At 49.9% G+C, this 20,990-nt stretch overlaps 1 protein-coding gene across 10 annotated transcripts in view; it reads right to left on the bottom strand.

The window, feature by feature from the left end:
- FOXN3 (forkhead box N3) overlaps positions 1 to 20,990 on the bottom strand; it is a 439,954-nt gene that overhangs the window by 234,020 nt on the left and 184,944 nt on the right. For all 10 annotated transcript variants that reach the window (XM_055437276.2, XM_088839390.1, XM_055437272.2 and 7 more), the window contains one exon: positions 18,051 to 18,607. In XM_055437276.2, coding sequence (XP_055293251.1) covers positions 18,051 to 18,593 — 543 coding nt within the window. In that variant the 5' untranslated portion in view covers positions 18,594 to 18,607. The remainder of the gene's footprint in view (positions 1 to 18,050; positions 18,608 to 20,990) is intronic.

Below are 20,990 nucleotides of genomic sequence, written 5' to 3'. Positions count from 1 at the left end.
GGCCACCTCATGCGACGAGTTGACTCACTGAAAAAGACTCTGATGCTGGGAAAGGTTGGGGGCGGGAGGAGAAGGGGACGACGGAGAATGAGATGGCTGGATGGCATCACCGACTCTGTGGACATGAGTTTGAGTGAACTCCGGGAGTTGGTGATGGACAGGGAGGCCTGGCGTGCTGTGATTCATGGGGTCGCGGAGAGTCGGACACGACTGAGCGACTGAACTGAACTGAACTGAACTGAATGATAACCGCTCAGGCTCATGTCCATTTCCAGTTAATCCAAGTCCTGAGCAAAGAGCGAAGCGAGGAGAGGGCACAGAGTGCAGAGCTGGGCTCCGTGGCCAGAGTGAGCTCCCAGCGAGCCGCCTGCACTGCTGGGGCCTTAGACGCTCCAGAAAACCACGCTCGTCTTCCAGGGTCCCGTGAAGGGCTCTCTATCAAAGAATTTAGGGAACAGCAACAGCAAAGACCATCTGGGCTCTAACAGAAGTGCCAGACTATGGGGTGTCATCCACAATTCAGCAAATTTCACAGGGCAGGGGTCAATTCTCCCATACCGCGTGAACCACCTCCTTCTCTACCAACTGTAAAACACTCCTTGGTCAGCACATTCAGTACAAAGACTGGCTCCCTTTTGATTAATTCTGGATGGGAGGGTGGCAACTCTTGGCCACTGAAAGCAGACAGAAGCAGCTATCTGGACAAGCCCAAAGTCTTACAGAGGATGGGAAAAAAAACCCAAAAAACTGAAAGCAGTGTTCTTCCTAACTAGAGAAAGCTACTCATACAGGGTATACAAGTCTTATTAGCAGTAAATATTCAAAACTTTAAAAAACATAAACCTAAATTTATCTTAAAATATTTGAATTTGTGGCTTACACCTCATCCATTGTAAGGTATTTCAATAAAACCACAATGAACTATGGGAAAAACTGCACGGAGGCTCCTTAATAAAAACTAAAACTAGAGATACCAGAAACTCTATTCCTGGGCAAGCATCCAGAAAAGACAAAGACTCTAATCTGAGAAGATACATGCACCCCAACGCTCACAGCAGCCAAGACAGAAGGAACCTGTGTCCATTAACAGATGAATGGTTAAAGAAGATGTGCTATATAATATATAAATACGCACGTGTGCACACGCGCGCACACACACACACACACACACACACACATACACACACACACACACGGGCTTCCCTAGCAGCTCAGCTGATAATTCCTGCAATGCAGGAAACCCTGGTTCAATTCCTGGGTCGGGAAGATCCGCTGAAGAAGGGACACGCCACCCACCCCAGTGTTCCTGGACTTCCCTTGTGGTTCAGCTGGTAAAGAATCCACCTGCAATGCAGGAGTCTCAGATTCGATCCCTGGGTTGGGAAGATCCCTTGGAGAAGGGAAAGGCTACCCATTCCAGTATTCTGGCCTGGAGAACCCAATGAACTGTATAGTCCACGGGGTCACAAAGAGTCAGACACAACTGAGTGACTTTCACTTTCATATGTGTATATATATATATATATATATACATGCCAAAAAAAAGAATGAAATATTGCCATTTGCAGCAGTATGGACAGACCTGAAGAGTACCACACTAAGTGAAGTCAGACAAAGGCAAATTACATATGATATACAAACATCACTTAAAAAATAATAGAAATTATTTACAAAACAGAAACGGACTCACAGGCATAGAAAACAAACTGACAGTTACCGAAGGGGGGAAAGGAAGATGGGGAGGGATAAATCAGGAGTTTGGGTCTAGCAAATACACACGACCATATATAAAAGAAACAAGATCCTACATACAGCACAGAGAACTGTGTTTAACACCTTATAAAGACATAAATGGAAAATAATCTGAAAATATACATAACTGAATTGCAGCTTCCCTGGTGACTCAGATGGTAATGAATCCGCCTGCAATGCAGGAGACCTCGGTTCGATTCCTGGGTTGGGAAGATCCCCTGGAGAAGGGAAAGGCTACCCACTCCAGTGCTCTGGCCTGGAGAAGTCCATGGACTGTGTAGTCCACGGGGTCACAGAGTCAGACACGACTGAGCTTCACTTTCTTAGATAAAGAAATCTTAGTAAAGAATCTTTATATAAATCTTAGATAAAGAAATCTTAGTAAAGAATCTTAACTTGGTTTTAGAGTGATAATGGTTTTGGGGAGAGGAGTGTGTTTCTGTCAGTTTGAGAGTTCTTTTAGAGATATATTCTGAAATATCTGGAGAGACGATGATTTGCTGCCTGAGATTTGCTTTAAAATACTGAGGCAGAGGGGGTGAGAAGGGACAGACAGAGTTCGGAGGAAACAGGACAGGCTGAGTGTTAATGATATGGTGTGTCGGCTCTCACGATGGTTACATTGTACACTCAAGTCCATTATACTACAGGACTAACGCCTTCCATAATAGAAAGCATAAGGAAAGCAGACTTTAGAAGCCTACCTGAAGAGTTTGAGCTTATTCCTCTAAATTCTGCTTCTCAAATTATCAAGACTCATTTGCTTAAATGCGGCTTCCTAGACAGCACCACCAGTCATTCTCAAGAAGTCTGGGCTCAAGTTCAGAAATCTGCATTTCTTATAAACACCCTAGATCACTCTAGGTCGTTGGTCAGAGCCACATTCTGAGATAAACCATCCAGGTAACAGGAGCCGCTACAGGGCTGTGAATTAATGAGCCCGCTGGCAGCCCCGTGTAGATGGACTTTCGCGGATGGGAGGTGGGAAGGGGCTAGGGGCTCCTGCACGACCTGGCAAACAATAAAGATGAGCGGCTGGGGTTACAGAAGAAGGGGCATCGGAGACAGCAAGGAGGCAGAATCAAAGGACATGTGCAGCTGACGGGGTAAGGAGCTGAGAACGGGAGGGGTCAGGCACGCCTCAGAAACAGAGGGCCCTGAGATGCGCAGAAGGACGGGAACCTCGGGACAGCGGGGGGCATCAGGGTGTCCCCCAAGGACCGGCGTGCCGCAGTCCATGGGGTCACAGTCAGACCGAGCGACTAACCTGACTGACTCACCCCAGGACCCAGGCTCACACCTCTGTCCCCCACAGCCTCGAGCACAATTCTCTCCACATTTCAAGAACTCAAGGTGGCTCAATGAACAAAGGAATAAAATAAATCACCTATGCCAGGGGTCCCCAATCTCTGGGATTTAATGCCTGATGATCTGAGGTGGAGTTGATGTAATAAAAATTGAAATAAAATGCACCATAAATGCAACCCGCTTGAATCATCCCGAAACCACTCCCCCACTCCAATCCGTGGAAACACTGTCTTCCATGAAACCAGTCCCTAGTGCCAAGAAGGTAGTCCTAAAGGGTTAATATTACTGTGTTTACCAACAGCCCCCAAGGGAAAAGATGTTATCACTTGAAACCCAAAGAGGGAAAAATGCATCCGTACACCAAAAAATGATCAAATCCACAGAGCAGTACCAGGGTGTGGGTCGCTCATTCCATTCCTCTGTAAACTATGAATTCCATCATGGTCAAGTCATTCGTAGGAAGTGAAGGCACCAGCAAGCAAAGGCAATGACCAGTGAAAACGGAATCATTAAACAAAAATAAGAGCAAAACACTTAAAATGAAAAAGAAGTTGCAGGTTGTTTGCCTTGTTTGTTTACAAATCTGGTTCAAGTTGATTAAATCTATGGAAACTTGGTCAGCGCTGGCCATCGCCTTTTTCTCCATTAGTTTCCAGGCAGCAGAAAGTTCTGCTGTGGAAGACAGGGCTGCTGCAAAAACCTTCAAGGCAAGAATGACTTGCCTCCTGCTTCATATTTTCGTATATGCCATGAGTTTTCTCAGAAACGTCTAAGGGCTACCCCTTGCCTTATAAGACACATCTAGACTTCTCAGCATGGCACTCAACACCCAAACTCCAGCTCAACTAAAACCCTGCAGACCTCTACCTTACAGGAGCCCTCTGCTTCAGCCAATGGGGGTAAAGGAAAGCAGAAATCCCAGATCTTGGTTAAACATCTGGCTGGGCACTTAGCAAGCCAATGAATTTCTTTGAGCCTCAGTCCCCCAACTTGTAAAGTGAACACAGTATCTACTGTATAGCTGTTGGAAAGCTACACGCTCATGGATCCAAATGCCTCACACAATCACAAACAACTCCCAACAAGACGGGTGAGCCTGTCAGCTCCCATTTCCAAACCCAGTCTTCCACCATACGCGTCCCCACCCCCACGTCCAAGTTAACCCTAAGGACTCCAGTGACCGCCTCTCCCCCTGCCACCAGCCAGAGCCCTGGCCACCCAGCTGACGAAATCCCATCTCCTCGCCAGGATTTCTCCCATGGCCCTGCTAACTCCCAGGCATCCTTTTCTCCTTTGGATTCCCAAAGCATGCCATTCTGCCCATAGGATTATCAGTCCCTTGGCAATTGCCAAACGATAATTCCCTGGTCTCTTTTTACCTCGGCCCAGTCTGCTCCACCAGAGTTTCATCATCTCCAGTCCCTGGCAGGAAGTAATTACACTTTTCCCCCATTTTGAACAATCTCAATGTGATGACAGGGAACGGTACACAATGGTTATAGCAAGACCCATTACCCCATCTCTTGTTCTTGAAAATCAAGACAGCCTGTGTTGGATACCTGACATTTACTCCTGTCTGTAACTGGAGGCTAGAGTTCATCACTTTTGGTAACCACTCAACCCTGCAATTACAAGCAGTTTGAGGGCAGCTGGCAGGAAGAAGCAGCCACCAAGGAAAACTGTTAGTTTGAGAGTCACCAGCCCCAAATCTATGGAAACAAAATGCGAGAAAGACGAACTCATGACCAGAGACCGTAGCAAAGGCAGGCTCGAGATGGCCCCCGAGTTCTTTGATGTGAAAATCTGTCACCTGGGGGAGAGATGCCGAGAGGACACGCAGGAAAGCAGACCTCACAGAGGACTCCAAAGCCTCGCTATTCTCCTCTGTGTTATTAAAATGTTTCTGGGACTTTCCTGGTGGTTCCGTGGTTAAGACTTCGCCTTCCAGCGCAGGGAGTATGCATTGGATCCCAGGTTGTGGAGCAGGGGGGTAAGATCCGACACATCTTGCAGCCAAAATAAACCAAAACATAAAAAACAGAAGTGATACTGTAACAAATTCAATGAAGACTATGAAAACGGTTCACATTAAAAAATTAAAAAATCTTAAAAAAAATTGTTCCCAAAGACCAAAGTCTTTCCAAACAACTTTTTTGTTGCAGGCACACTTCAAGCCCCAGTCCAAGCCCACGCCTCAGTTCAGATCAACGGATGGCCCCAACTGCTGTCTTGACCCAGGGGGACCCTGCCCTGATGGGACCAGGGCCGAACGTCTGATGCAGGGAGCGGGGGTCTGTGCGTCTGAAATAATGACGGACACGGCGCGGGGGTGGTGGAGCCAACTCCGCGGGGCACTGGGGCCCTCACATCACAGGGGCTGGCGCCAAGCACGCCAGCACTGCCTCGGCGAGCTGGTGGTGTGAAGACGTGGAGTCAAGGGCCACACGGAGGAAGCCAGGCTGATGAGGAGACCGCAATGGCTCAGATGAGCAGCCCCGTGGCCACGGACGGACCGAGGGAGCAGTCTGAATCACCATGGACCCCAGACGTGATTTACCACCCGTCACCACCGAGCCAGGGTACCGCTGCTTAGGCCTTGGGCCGAGCATCCTTTTCTTATGGCAACTTGGGTGACTTTCTTTTCCTTGCAACCAAATGTACCCGGATGAGCACATTCTCCTTTAAGTGAAGCTAAATAAATTCCACCAGCAGGAGATCTCTCTCAGAATCTGTTTCGACTGACAGCAGCTACTTCTGTCTGATTTATTACCTTAGTAAGCCCTTCCTCTGCAAACCGGAAGGGCAGTGATCTCTTCTAAAGCAAGGCTGATTTTACACTGGCGGGGCCAGCGTGGGCAGCCTGATGTTACAGGGCTCCGCGCCACACATCGAGACCCGTCTGGTCTGCTTGTCCATCCCCTGAAAGCAGCAGGGCCTCCACACCAGAAACTCTGGCTGAAGCAACAGCTTACTTCCAGATCCACTGCAAATCTCGTTGCTTGGAGACATATATAAAAGAAAAACCCCTCTCTTGAGCCTGGGACCAGATAGCAGGGAACTTGCAGAAGTCATGGGTTAGGTGTACCGGTGGTGGGTTAGTGGCTAAGACGTGTCTGACTCTTGCAACCCCATGGACAGAGGAGCCGGGCAGTAGCCCAGCTCCTCTGTCCATGCCAGGCTCCTGTGTCCGTGGGATTCTCCAGGCAAGAATATTGGTTGCCATTTCCTCCTCCAGGGGATCTTCCCGACCCAGGGAATGGAACCTGAGTCTCCTTATCTCCTGCAATGGTAGGCAGATTCTTTACCACTGAGCCACCTGGTTAGGGGGCTCTATTAAAAGGAATGTTCACTGGAGTGCATTTCTCTCAGCAAATCAGAGATGCCATTGGCCCCAAGAGCATTTGGAAGTTATATTCTCTTCTGCCTGTAAAACTGCAGGCAGTAACTACCGTAAGGACAGGTAAGTTATTTTTTAAATAATTCTGAACTTTTCCCTCTAAATATAAACCTCTTTGATTTTTATTCACCAGGCTGACTACACCCCCAAATGAATTCTCTAGTCAAACACTAATGGAAATAAAATTTCCAACAGAACTAAAATAGAGGCTTGATTTCAGCTCCTCTCTAAAGGAGAGGTAATCCAGAAATCCTCTTTAGTTTTCACCAAATAAGCGCTAATGCGTCCCAGATTTATACCTCGACTCCGACTTCTCCAGCAAGCTTGAAACTCATGTTATCAAACTTCTGACTTGAGAGCTCCACCTAGATGTTCAAAAGCCATCTCAAATTCAACATGGTCAAAACAGTATTTCTGTCTCCAGCCACGCCGCCCACTTCCCAAGCCACACTTGCACACAGGCCTTCATCGGCACACCCCACTGCTGGCCCAAGTCAGCATCATTTCCGCCACCTCTAACCTGCACCAGAGAGCAAGCCCCAAACAGATGTTCCCTGCCCTGTCCTTTTAAACACTTTATCCGCCCTCCCTGACATACCTCCTACAGGCTTTCTTTCAGGCCCATGTACATTTCAAGCTGCTGCCAGGGCCTTTCAAGTGCTGTTCTCTCTCCAAGGCTCTCTTGCCTGCATCTCTCCTGCTGCTCAAGGCTGGCCCCGTCGGCTCCCGTGGGAAGCCTCCTGCTCTCCTCCCCACCCCTCCAGGCCATTCTCCCGTTTGTCTTCACTGCAGGTATCATCATTACCTGCGTGTGTCCACGTACAGCTCTCCTGTTAAACACAGCCCTCCCTGTCACCCTCTCTGCCCCCACCACATGGTGGATCCCAGAGAAATACCAGGGACGATGCATCACAGGTCATCTCTGTATCCCTGGTACCCAGAACGGCACCTGGCACGTCACAAACATGTACGGCATGACTGAACTCTGCTGAAAATGCTTCTGAGATGACTGACGCTACTTCTCTTTCCGAGTTGCTGTTGTTGTTTAGTCGCTAAGCCATGTTCGACTCTTCTGCAACCCCATGGACAGAGAAGCCCACAGCCCGCCAGGCTCCTCTGTCCAAGGAATTTCCCAGCCAGAACACGGGAGTGGGTTGCCATTTCCTTCTCCAGGGGGATCTTCCGGACCCAAGGATTGAATTTGCATCTCCTGCATTGGCAGGTGGGTTCTTTACCCCTGAGCCACGAGGGAAGCCCTGTTTGTAAGCACAGAGTCTAATTTTCACTTTGCAGAATAAGGCTTCTGTAGCGTCTCAGAACTGTGGCTGTGAATGCAGTTTCTCACTTTACATGACTGCTCCTGGGGAAGATTTTAGAAGGAATACAACATTCTATGGAGCACTCTGGGTGTCCTGAGTGAGACTCTGCGCCCCAGCTCTGAGCCACACTGCCTGCCCTCTAATATCAGGAGACTGGATATGTTTCTTTTCTCCTTCCACGACAACCACGATGGAGTCAGCACTCACATGGCTTGACCTTTTCTTCTAAACACAAAGTGCGTGTGTCTGAGCGCTCTGCTAGCTGTTTCCTGACATCAGCAAAGTCGTTTATGGGCCCCGTCCCCTGAGGAGGAGTCACCGCTTTCTATGAGACCCTGCACATGCTCCAATGAAGGCAACACTCACCTCTAACTCACTGGCCCCGGAGGGGGCCCGACACACCCCATAGGGACGCAAGGGAAAGAAGGAAGGGGAATTGGAGACCCTCTCCCCCAAGAAGCAGCAGTCACTCTGCCCATGTTTACTGGTCTCCTGCTAAGTTCACAAGCAAAAGTACTCAAAGAGCGCCACAACACGCGTGCACGCACACGCGCGCACACACACACACACACACACACACCACCACCCCCCCAAAGACTTTATTCTCTTTTTGAAACTGTCGGTAACCTCACAGAGTAAACCATCGAGCTATTATCAAAAGAACCACTTTACCCCCTTCCCCATCTTCAACTGTGTATCTCCCCTGCTTTTCTTCTTATCACACCTGGCACATGACTACATCTTCACCTCTATCAAGCTGTTGCTTCTGAAGATATTAAATGCAATTTAACTAGAATATCTGGAAGCAAAACCCCGATAAATGGAATGTCCGAAAACTGAGCCATCATCTCGGCTTTACTTACATTACTAGAACAATTTACAGTTTTCCCTTTAGCACGCTACCTCCTCCACCAATTCTTCATACCTATTTACATAGCCTTTCTGATCACCCATTTCTTTCCTCTTCTCTGACACTGTTCCAACACATCCCTTAGGCCCAGCAACATTCATCTGAGACCGTCCAGACCTCTGTGGCAGAAAACCTCATGCTTGCTTAGTAACAGAATCAGCATTTTACTTGGGATATCAATGGCCTCAGCTAAAAGACTACATTTCCCAGCCATCATTGCTGCCAACAGGAGTCATGTGGCCAGGAGCTAGCCAACGAGATGAAAGCAGAGTGTTGGGGAGGACTGTTCCTGAAAAGCTCCTTAAAATTGGTAACTCAATCGGACTGCCTTTGTCTTTCCCTGCATACCTTTTTCTGCCTCCTGAAATGAGAACGCGCTGGCAGATGCCACTTGGACCACGAGAAGACTGGGAGGACAGAGGCGCGCGATGCAGGAAGAACAGCAGAGCAGAGAGACAGATAGGAGGGGGCTTCTGTCTAACTCCTCAATTCCTACTTTATGCGGCAAAGCGATGCAGCTCTAGCGTGTTCAATTCACCAGTTTCTGGAGTTCCTGTTTATAATTAGTTCAGTTCAGTCGCTCAGTCGTGTCCGACTCTTTGCATGGACCGCAGCACACCAGGCCTACCTGTCCATCACCAAGTCCTGGAGCTTGCTCAAACTCAAGTCCATCGAGTTGGTGATGCCATCCTCATCCTCTGTCATCCCCTTCTCCTCCTGCCTTCAATCCCTCCCAGCTTCAGGGTCTTTTCAAATGAGTCAGCTCTTCGCATCAGGTGGCCAAAGTAGTAGAGCTTCAGCTTCAGCATCTGTCCTTCCAATGAACAGTCTGGACTGATCACCTTTAGGATGGACTGGTTGGATCTCCTTGTAGTCCAAGGGACTCTCAGGAGTCTTCTCTAACACCACAGTTCAAAAGCATCAATTCTTTGGTGCTCAGCTTTCTTTATAGTCCAACTCTCACATCCATACATGACCACAGGAAAAACCATAGCTTTGACTAGACGGACCTTTTTTGGCAAAGTAATGTCTCTGCTTTTTAATATGCTCTCTAGGTTGGTCATAGCTTTTCTTCCAAGGAGCAAGCGTCTTTTAATAGAAACAGTCAAAGCTCGACCTAACTAATTTATCCTTGGAGGTCTCATGTCCATTCATGCTTTGTTAACTATTTATTCAAGTGTCCTGCCCTGCAGAAGGAATATTCAAAACCTGCCCATTACTACTTTTTATCTCAGCCCCAAGTGCCCCTCTCTGGGGAAGCGAAGTCTCCCTGACTGACCTCACTTACCAAGCTGGCACTCTTTTCACACCTGCGATGGTTTATACTTTTTAAAATCTGTATTTACACAATGTCTCCTATTTCACTAGAATGTAAACTTATAAAAGGCAAGAACCAATCTCAGTTTTTATTTTAACCTCTGATATTACCAAATAATGCTACTGAATAATAAGTAAAAGGTGCTCAGAGTCCCTGAAATTACAGGCAATGAAACACTGATGTTCTATTAAGGCAGAGGCATTCCATAGGAGTGACAGGAGCGGATTTCAACTGTCTGAACACTCTGAAGCCAGAAAGTGAAAGTAGTAATCACTCAGTTGTGTCTGACTCTGTGTGACCCCCTGGGCTGCAGCCCACGAGGCTCCTCTGTCCACGGGGATTCTCATTCCCCAGGCAAGAATACTGCAGTGGGTTGCCATCCCCTTCTCCAGGGGCTCGTCCCAGCCCAGAGACTGAACCTGGGTCTCCTGCACTGCAGGCAGATTCTTTACTGTCTGAGCCACCAGAGAAGCCCCTTTAAGCCAGTGTTAAAGCAAATGTAGCCAGGGGATAATTCTTATTCGGCTGGGAACCTCCCTGGCCTGCTGGTTAAGAACCTACTTTCCAAAGAAGGGGATGTGGGTTTGATTCCTGGCCGGGGAACTAAGATTCCACACGCCGTGGAGCCATGAAGCCCAAGGCCACACATCACAACTGGGAGACAAGCCAGCCAGCGCGGCGCAACTAAGAACAGAGCAGGGAGGGAAGAGGGGAAACGCAGGAAGGGAAGGAAGAAGGCCACGTCCTCAGAGGGTGGCTGGACGTACTCACTGAGAGGAGCAACAAGCACGTTACCAGCCACAGGGGCACAGAACAAGAATGAAACACTTTAAGGGGAACACACAGCCGAAATCCACAAACAAAAGATCTGCCTATAAACACAGTATCATCAAAGTGAACATTGTGTCAGCCTTTAAACGTATATGTGTGTACATCATCATCTGCTTCAACCACAAAAATGTCCGTTGAGAAGAAGGGAGGATTTTCTTAGAAGTCTAAAACCGTATCGCTAAAGCTTAAGAGCGTTAAGACATTCAAGGGCTCAGTGAGGGGGAATGAATTAATCCCAACGACCCATCACTAAAAACAAAACACACGGCTTTCAAAGGGGAGACTGGTGTGCCAAATTCCTATATCGTTTAGCGCAGAGAATTATCCCGCGGCTAAAGTGATTTCAGAGGGGACTCCTGGAGCTTCTTCAGCTCAACAGGGGAAGTTCTGAGGATAGTCTCTTGCTGGCTGCATATCCAGGTAGTCCATCAATGAAGAAGTATCTCACACACGTACCTGGGTACCACCAAGCCCTACCTAAAAGGATGCAAAACAATACTCAAAGTGAAAGTCGCTCAGTCCTATCCGACTCTTTGCCACCCGATAGACTATACAGTCCATGGAATTCTCCAGGCCAAAATACCGCAGTGGGTAGCCTATCCCTACTCCAGCGGATCTTCCCGACCCAGGGATCAAACCAGGTCTCCTGAACTACAATACTGGACAGATACATTAATGGGGTCCTCAGATCCAGAAGAACCAGGCTTTCCAGAACACCTGTATAGACCCTCATCAAGGTCAGCAGCAGAGGAATCACTGCGGGCCCTTGAGAAGCAGGGTCCTCTCGGACTGGACGGGCCAGAAGAGCGATAGGAGAAACAGGAAACAGACCAAGGAAAGGAGGAGCGCGCACAGAACGGCTTCTGCCGGGGGCTCCGCCAGCGAGGAGGAACCGTGCAAGTGGGCCCACGGACCAAGAAGGCTTTCCAGGCCGGGCCACTCACATTCAACCCTGCCCCTTCTAGCACTTAGCACAGGAGGTACAGCTGGTTCTGAACACAACAGGTGCTTTCAAAGCCAGCCGAATGAGGAGTGGAGAGCCGGCAAGAAGCAACGCCCCCAGCCAAGGCGCCTCTGCCTGGAGGAATCGGGGGAAAAGCAGGGTCTGGGAGGAACAGACGGGCAGGACTGATAGCGCGGCGTGGCCGAAGGCAGGATTTCTTGACCTCCCTGAGGAGGCTGGTATGAAGTGCTTTCTATTCCAGGGACTGTGACATGGGAGGATGTTTATTTCAGGCTCTTCAGAGACCCCGGTAACGTCTCAACCTTCCAAGGCAACACGGCCGACAGCAGAGACGACGGAAAACAGCCTGCCGGGCAGCGGGCACTGGTGAGAAAGAGGCCATGTTCCTGCTCTGCGCAGGGCGGCCCCAGCTCAGAGATAAACAGGCCCGTCACCTGCCCCGACGACCACAGAAGAATCTGTTACCCCTTATCTGATCTCACATGTCCCACCACGCAACACTACCCTGATTTTTAGTAAATGACTCAACAAGGCCGAACTGCAGAGTTTATCAAAAAGCATCACTTACCACCAACCTCCCAGCCGACAAAACAGTAACAGTAATAGTTAGGGCCTTTCTTCTTCCTAAAATGACCATCACAGGTCATGGGAAAGGGAAATGCTCTTAATTCTGCGGCTGCACCCCCGAGGGGAGGGAATAAGAGCAACTGTGATACAGGGGTGCTGCTGTAGGAGGGGCGCTCTGCCACGTCGGAGGGGCTGCATTTTCAAAACTGCTTCTGAAAAAGGCATTTCATCCACCAGCATGGAAAAGTGAACATCAAGGGAGCTGGGAACTGGAGGGAGAATTTGCATAAGCACAGGGCTAAGGGGCTTTGAACTGGGCCAGACCTCTGTGGAGGGGACCTGGGAGGCAGGGGGCCTGGGAGACAACCTGGAAGTGGGGAGCTGGGAGGGCCACGCACCATATGCTTCATGCAAACTCGACGCCTTTCCAGCTGCTTAAAGGTTGGCCCCGTTTCAAAGCACAAAAACATTCTCTATATTTATCTTCCTCTATCCTGTACCCCCAGAGTAAATTCTGGGTTTATCTGAGTTATTTTAATTCCTCTATAACTGATGTTCATAGCATACTTTTAGGAAGCACCCCGAGATCAACGATCAGCCTCTATACTGAGGAGGCACGGTCAAGCACTGAGGTTAAGGTCGGTGCATGTCCTTCAGAGCTAGAGGGAATTAGGGTGAATTCCTGTTCTGTTGCTTACTAGCTGTGTGACCTCTAGCAAGTCCCTTAACCACTCTGAGCTTCATCATCATGTATTTTAAGACTGAAAGTAGGGCCTACCTCATAGGGTTGTAATGAGGAAGAAATAAGATATTGGGAAAACACAACTGAAGGTTCTCTAAACCCATTACTGTTCTTACAAAACACGCGTGGTTCCTAACCTTTCCCGGGTCAGAAGTCCCACTAAGAATCAAAAAACTGATCGAACAAAATCTTGGAATCTTCTAGCAAAATGCATAGTCACATGACATGTTATCAGCAGTTTCAGGTTGTCTGCAAAGCCTCTGACATTCAAAGACCCCAGGTTAAGGAGCCCCAAGTAACAATAAAGTTCAGCTTCCACAGCTGAGGAAACTGAGGTCCAAGCAGCCACGTGCTTCCAGCATCAAAATGCGAACCAGGTGTCTGGGTTTCCAACCCAGGCCTCTTTCAACCAAGACAAGCTGCTTCTATTTATAAGCTAAAACTGTATTTAAAGCACTCAGCTCTGAATATAATAAATATACTTCTGCACACTGTTCCCCTTATAAACCCTCTTATGACAACAGTATGTTTTGTTAAACTGGAAAGTCAAGAAAAAGCACAGAAATAGCAACACGCACACCTGAGCCACTAGAATCCAGTTTATAAAAAATAAAAAACTGTGCTCTATGTCTCATTTACAAATACTCAGAGAGGCTAGGACACACCAATCTTATGGTTCCAACTGAGATCTGTAGTTAGGAAATTCAAAACGGAATCCCAGACTCTGGACCTCTATCCTGACTGATCTGGGCAAAGGTCACCCACAGATGAGACCGCGAGATGAAAGGCTGAAGGGGACTCTGCAGAGAGAGCAGCTGACCCTATGTGAACCCACAGTTCAAGCTCAGCGCCCCCAGGTGTGGGTCAACCAGCCTTCCTGACGCGAGAAAGCATGAGGTGCGGCTGTAAAGTACTCCCCGGGGGCCAAACAAGCCAGAACGGAATCTAGCCTTTTAGCACGTACTTCCATTTCAGAGGGTATTCGTTCAAGGGGACGGAGGACCAAGCTTAATGAAACCCCAATGAAGCAGACCTATTATGCAGAGGGGTCAATTTGACAAGGAAGGGGCCAGGCGTCTGCCGCAGATGAAAACAGGTTGAAGCAACAGAGCCCAATGCAGCACTTAAACAATGTCTGGATTCTGATTCAAACAAACATTTTGTAAACCATCAAGAATATCTGAACAACAGACCCGGCATCTGGTGAGACCAAAGAACTGTTCATTTTGTAGAGGTGACACTGGCATTGTGGTTACGGAAACGACTCCTACACACACTGAAACACGTCAGGGTAAATCAAATTCCATAAGAACAGAAAGACAAAAATGAATGAAGTAAGGGGGGCCAGCCCTGTTAACTACTGAATTTGGTGTGGCCAGTGGTGGTGATGGTCACAGAGTCACTACAGTCTTGTCTGTACTGGACATGTCTGAAATTTTCCATTATTGGGGAGGAAAAAAAAAAAAACAACCTCTATCTTTCAAAGTCCTGTTAGAAATAAAACAGGAAAAAAAAATACTATTCACACCTAACTTACTCATTCATGAGAATATGTTCGTGATGAAATCTCTGCATTGGAAAGAACCCGAAAGGGCATCTGATTCAAGGATTCGCAAATCTGGCTGAAATCAGAAACATGAAGCTTATTAAGAATTTCGGTTTTCCCCAGCCCACCTTAAACCTGCTGAATCAGGAGATGTGGTGGGTGTGTAAGAGCCGCAGGTGACTCCGGGGTGGTTCAGGGAGTCCCCTACTCTAGCCCCGGTCAAGCAGCTGCGCTGCAGGGCACGTGTCCCAAGCCCCCAGAGACAAGGATCACATTGGATTCTGCACGCTCACGCTTGTGCATCTTGGCCTAAGTGTGATCCTGCACTTTTAACAAGAAAACAGAAGTGGGATGGCTAACCCTGTGCACGCAAACACAAGGCTCCCACCCTGCCCCCACCGGCATCCTTCTCACCAGCATTCAGGCACCCGCGTAACCACTGAGCTGCAGTGGAACCTCAGCGTGGGAGCTACAGCCAAGGAAAACCCCCTGGGGAAAAACAAGCTTACCTGTGAGCCCGAGGGGCTTTCACCGGGCAGAGCGTGGGGACACGCCTTTCCCTGACTCACTGGCCACAGCAGAGAGCCCCAAACCAATGGGCTGGGACCGGTGCCTGAGGGCACCCGGGAGCCTGTCCCTCGCCAGGCAGCCTCCAGCTGGCCCCGGGGAACCAGGGGGAAGCGCAGAGAAGCGGGGAGCTCACACCCCTACTCTGTTCTCGCAGCATCAGCGACGCCGGGAACAAACTCCCGGCCACAGAACCAACTGGCATCTCATCAGAAGCACGTTAGTACAGGTCCGAACAGCCGGGGAGCCAGGACTCTGCGTTTCACAGCATCAACCGCCTCCAAGCCCTCGAAACCGGTCCCTTTCAACAGGCGCTGCGTGTGCCATGACAGCCATCACCCCGGGCAAACCAGGCTCCCAGAGCAGCGTGGGGGTGGCAGGTGGGGTGCCGGGGGGAGCTGTCGGACACCCACTTGTCACGCCCCAGGCTGATGAATGATAACTCCCGAGTGTCTCCACTCGCCATGGAGCTGGTCTCGGTGAACATTTCAGAGTGTGCCTTCGCTAAGTTACTATCATGTGCCCCAGCGTGAGGGGAAACACGCTGACCCAGGCGTGCGCTAACTTGCAGAACCATTTCACACCAAACTAAAAGCCCCGGTCGTCACAGCAGCAGGGGCGTGCGACCCTGGCGGGCCTGAAAGCTCTGTATTCTCCGCCTTCTAACCCTGCAGCTGCTTCTCTGTGCTGCGTGCTAAGTCGCTTCAGTTGTGTCCGACTCTGTGCAACCCCAAGGACTGTAGCCTGCCAGGCTCCTCCGTCCGTGGGATTCTCCAGGCGAGAATACTGGACTGGGTTGCCGTGCCCTCCTCCAGGGGGTCTTCCCCACCCACGGGTCACGCCTGCGTCTCTCATGTCTCCTGCATTGGCAGGTGGGTTCCTCACCACTAGCGCCACCTGGGATGTGGAATTGCTTGTACAGACCTTCCCTTTCCAGAGGACCCACCTGTATGGAAGCTTTTAAGATTATGAACTTAGTTCTTTACAGGGAAACAGCGAGTTTTCTCTAAGTTCAAGGAATGTTCAGAAAACACTCTGCACAGTCGAGTCTGGAGGTCAGTCTCCCGATGGCCCTTCTGGGATAAGGACGGAGGAGAGGGTGATGGACTCCTGGGGACAGCGGCAGCACCCGTGACAGATACAGTTATGGGAAAACGCGGACCTAGGGAGGGCCAACGTGCACAGGCGTACTCACTTCTGCACGCTGGTCGAGGGGCCACCTGCTCCCGGGTCAGCAGCAAAGCTCCTCAGCGTCCACACGTTCCTCCTCCTGGGCAATCCCACCCCACCCCACCTTAGCACAAACTCTGGGTGAACAGCACCTGCCGGCAAGCACGCCCAGCGGCAGCAAGGAGACACGGGTCTTCAGCCCGGCCAGTCCTAGACTTGGGCAAGTAGAACCTTCTCGGGCTCGAGATCCTATGGAAGCACAAACCTGTTCCTGGAGACAGAAGAAAGGAAAGGCCCCACGCCTGCACAGCTGCCAAGCCACACGAGTGCTCCTGAGCCTGAACCTGAACTTCAGAAAGAATGGAAAGCAGGGAGCTCTCCGACGGTCCGGTGGCTAAAACTCCGAGCTCCCCAGGCGCGGGCCTGGGTTCGATTCCCTCTCAGGATCCCTGCAACTAAGGCCTGGTGCAGCCAAATAAATATTAAAAAAGAAAGGAAAGCAGACGGCCTGCCGCACACTGCAGCACCACTCACGCAGAAACCAAGGCTGGAGAACACGGCAACATGGAAACTTGGCAGAGAGTGGTTATCGGCCTAGTTATTTTAGCCGTGGCCACGTTACTTTTTGGGCTTCCCAGGTGGCGCTAGTGGTAAGGAACCCGCCTGCCAATGAGAGAGATGCAGGTTCAATCTCTGGGTCTGGACGATACCCTAGAAGAGGACAAGGCAACCCACTCCAGTATTCTTGCCTGGAGAATCCCACAGACAGAGGAGCCTGGCGGCTACAGTCCGTGGGATCACACAGAGCCCGACACGACTGAGCAACTTAGCACACATGCGTGTCACTTTTCAGAACTTCAAGCCAGGTCACCATTTTCCTAATAGCCCACCTTCTTTCTACTCTACCGATTATATTCCATACAAGGAAGATAAAGCAAATTATTAAAACTTCCTTTCGCAAACCACGAGGCTCAAGTTTTAAAGGCTTTAAAGCAAAAATTCAACCTTTTAAAAAGTCAGTCTTGAATGAGAACCTTACCCTCAGCCCACTTTCCACGCTGAGAGGGAATTTCAAAGTTGCCAAACACTTTACAGAGCCCAGAATTTCAAGAGAGTCACCTGGGCACTTGGGGTCTTTGCTCCTGCAGTACATAAAAACGTTCAAGTCATCTTTACAATGTCTACCACTGTCTATTGATTCCCGAATCCTAGACTGATGGCCTTTCTCTGAGTTAATATTCAAAAAGAATACAGATGCCACATTTCTCCAGCCCTTGGTGCCAACTTCCCTACACATATATATTTACACTCCTCATGGTTCATGGCTGCTCTCAGAATACAGACTTTTGCTTGGTCTTGAAAACCAAAGGGACCCCCCCCCACGCTGAAGGATGACCATACTAAGACCCCATCAGGCCTGCAAACCACTGTTTTGTAACCCTGCTCCCCAGTGGGAAGCCCTCAAGCCAGCTTCAGAAACACCAAACGCAGGAAAAGGAAGTTCTTGACAACCGCCTGAACGCATGCAAGGAGACAGAGTTCTCCGTTTACGCAGCGGCCACTTCCATACAACAAACTCACATTCCTGAACATTTTCTCTTCACAGAGACACGTTTCACGTCCAAAAGAAAAACCTGAGCTCCAGCCCCCGAGGCTTACCTGACTCCTCTCTTTGTCCACTTTCTTAAAACATTTATTCAAGGACAAATTGTGTCTCACTGAGTTTTTCCACCCAGTAGGTGCGTTTGCAAAATAGGGAAAGTGTTCCAAGATCCAGTTGTAGATATCCTTGACGGGCAGGCGCTTGGTGGGCGAGTCCTCGATGGCCATGAATATGAGGCAGCTGAAGGAGTAGGGCGGCTTGCAGTTGGGGTTCTGCCTGGCGTCGTAGGGCGCGTCCGAGCGGGCGGGCGACGGCGGCGGGTCGTCGTCCGGGTCCGGGACCGGGCTGACGCTGCGCAGGACGGAGTCCCCGAAGCTCTTCAGCAGGTTCTTGCTCTCGTGCAGCCAGTTCAGGTTGGTCAGCTCCTCATCTTCCATGGCCCCCTCCTCTAGTCGGATGTCGGGCAGGGGGAAGTCGAGGTCATCGTCTTCCTGGAGGGCCCTGGAGAAACCGCTGCCCCGGTAACACTGACTCAGCCCGCTGGAGACGCTAATTCCTGAGCTTTCCGGCTTCTTGCTGGGAGGCATGACTGGACCCATTTACGTGAAGGCTCCTGAAACACACAAGGCAGAGAAGGTGAGGCTGGGCCCCGGCGGCAGAGGCAGCCGCGGCCTCCGCCCGCCGGCTCGGGGGGCTCCCCGCCCCGCAGAGACGCCCCTCACCGGGCCGCCGGGAGCAGCGCGCAGCCGGCTGTCGGCACACGGAGCCCCCGGGCCCGCAAGCACAAGACCGGGGCTCGCGGCGCCTTTCAGGGGCTCCTGCCTCCCGAGAAGCCTGCGACTGGAAGAGGGGCTGGGGAGCCTGCCGCGCCCAGCGAGGGTGAACCACAGGGTCCTGGGGACCCCCTGGCCGTCCGGGGGGTCGCGATCAGCGCTCCCACTGCAGAAGCTACGGGTTCCATCCCTGGTCAGGGAACTAAGATCCCTCAACCTGCGGCACAGCCAAAAAAATAAACAAGGCCCGCCTGTGTAACAAGCACAGGAGAACAGTATTTCATATCCTGTGATAAACTGTAACAGGAATGTTAAAACCAACGTATGTGCCATATACAGAAACCAACGCAACGCTGTAAATCAACTACACAACAATAATTTAAAAAGCGGGCGGGGATTCCACTAGGCCCTCTTCCTGATCCATGAAGCCTCTCACCGTGACCCTAGGAAAATCAGTTATTTCCTGCTTGCCTCTGTTTACCTGCTTTCATGAAAATGTACAAAATTCTTTCGAGCCTCACAATAAGCACCACAAGATAAGTGTGGCCACAACCCAGGTCACTTCCGGTGACAGGTCTTACTATTTACCTTTCTCAAGGAAAAAAAAAAAGACACACCTGAAAGCTTAAGGCCCGCTGTTTCAGGTTAAGTTCAGCTGTTTCCATGCGAAGACCATCACAACTGCCTGGGAATTAAAACTGGCTATGGTGAGAACCACTTTGGTAGTGTTTTATTTGACGTTTTTTTCCCCCACCGCAAGTCATGACCTAAAACTGCAACTTTAATAACATTTGGGAAGTCTAAAAAGTGATGCCAAATTATTCTGTGGATTCAAAGCGGAGGAGGAAGCACAGTTAATTTCGCTGGGACACTACACTCTGAACAAAAAAGTGAGCACTGTCAGACACCATGCAAATCAAGAGGAATGTGACGATGAGCCATCGGCTGAAATTAAAGTCAGTGCAAAAAGTCAGGAGAGCAGCCAGGAGCTGCAAGAAAGAAGGCAAATCCAACAAAAACTGCTAAGGAATTCTATTCTGCTCCTCCCCCGTTTTTATCAACAACCTAGCACGGGGTAAAATATCTGAGGAGCAAAGGCAATGGGGGTGACAGGGCCACACACAGGGTGACCCCAACAGCTACAGAGCACGTTCATCCCTCGAGCACGCAACCAGAGACAGAAACAACAGGAAGATAACCAAAGAGGTCTCCCACTCTCCCACAATGTGCTGGGTGTAAGAAGAGTGTCTGTTTTATCCTCCACCCCAGCCCTGGGCTTCCCTGGTGGCTCAGACAGTAAAGAATCCACCTGCAATGTAGGAGATCTGGGTTCAATCCCCTGGAGGAGGGCATGGCAACCCACTCCAGTATTCCTGCCTGGAGAACCCCATGGACAGGGGAGCCTGGTGGGCTACAGTCCACGGGGTCTCAAAAGATTCAGACACGACTGAGAGACTAAGCACAGCCACCCCCTGAGTAATATCATGCAGGCTATTTAGAAAAAAAAGAAAAAGAAAAAAATGAGCACAGCAAAAGCAAAGACGGGATCATTCTATGGCTCCAAAAGTTCACTGACACCATGCCTAAAATAACTGCCACTTCAGCTGGGGAAGCTCTAGAAAGCATATGTGGGGCACTGAATACCCAAAGGTACCTGAGAACTGGTAGTACCACCCCCCACCCCCCATACCCCCCACCCCTGGGAGACGCAGGGTGAGGGGAGGCAAAGATGGACAAACAGCCTGCAGACAGAAGGCCTGGGGGGGCAGGGAGCTCTCTGCAGCTGCCCTGAAATGTCCAACTGTTAGAAAAAATTTTCACAGGCACCAAAGTCCCATGGAAGCAGGTAGTTCAGATACCTGAGTTCATCCACAGGGAATATGTTTTTCATCAGATAGGGAGGCTACTCTGAGTAGTACAGGATACCTATTAAAGAATAATCTAGGGTCTTCCATTTGGAGGTAAGACAGGGACCAGCCTGATACTGCTTTTACCTTCTTCGTAAACAAATCAAGGCTAGGCTTGTCCGCAAAGTTTTCACGGGGGACTCCCCTCATCAAATAACCTAATTTTCTGATAACAAGGAATATCCACACAGTCGAGTACAAAAGAGAAAAAAAAACGCGACCCAGCCGCTGAAGTCAACTTTAGCTCCAGAGGAAAAAAGTTTTACGTCTCCTGAGCTACCAAACAGGAAAATTATATCATGGCTGACAGTAAAGT

The sequence above is a fragment of the Moschus berezovskii genome, chromosome 9 (genome assembly GCF_049115385.1).
Source record: "Moschus berezovskii isolate FMDL1 chromosome 9, NW_MosBer_1.0, whole genome shotgun sequence".
In the NCBI taxonomy this organism is placed as follows: domain Eukaryota; kingdom Metazoa; phylum Chordata; class Mammalia; order Artiodactyla; family Moschidae; genus Moschus; species Moschus berezovskii.
This window is presented reverse-complemented; position numbering and strand designations above follow the sequence as displayed.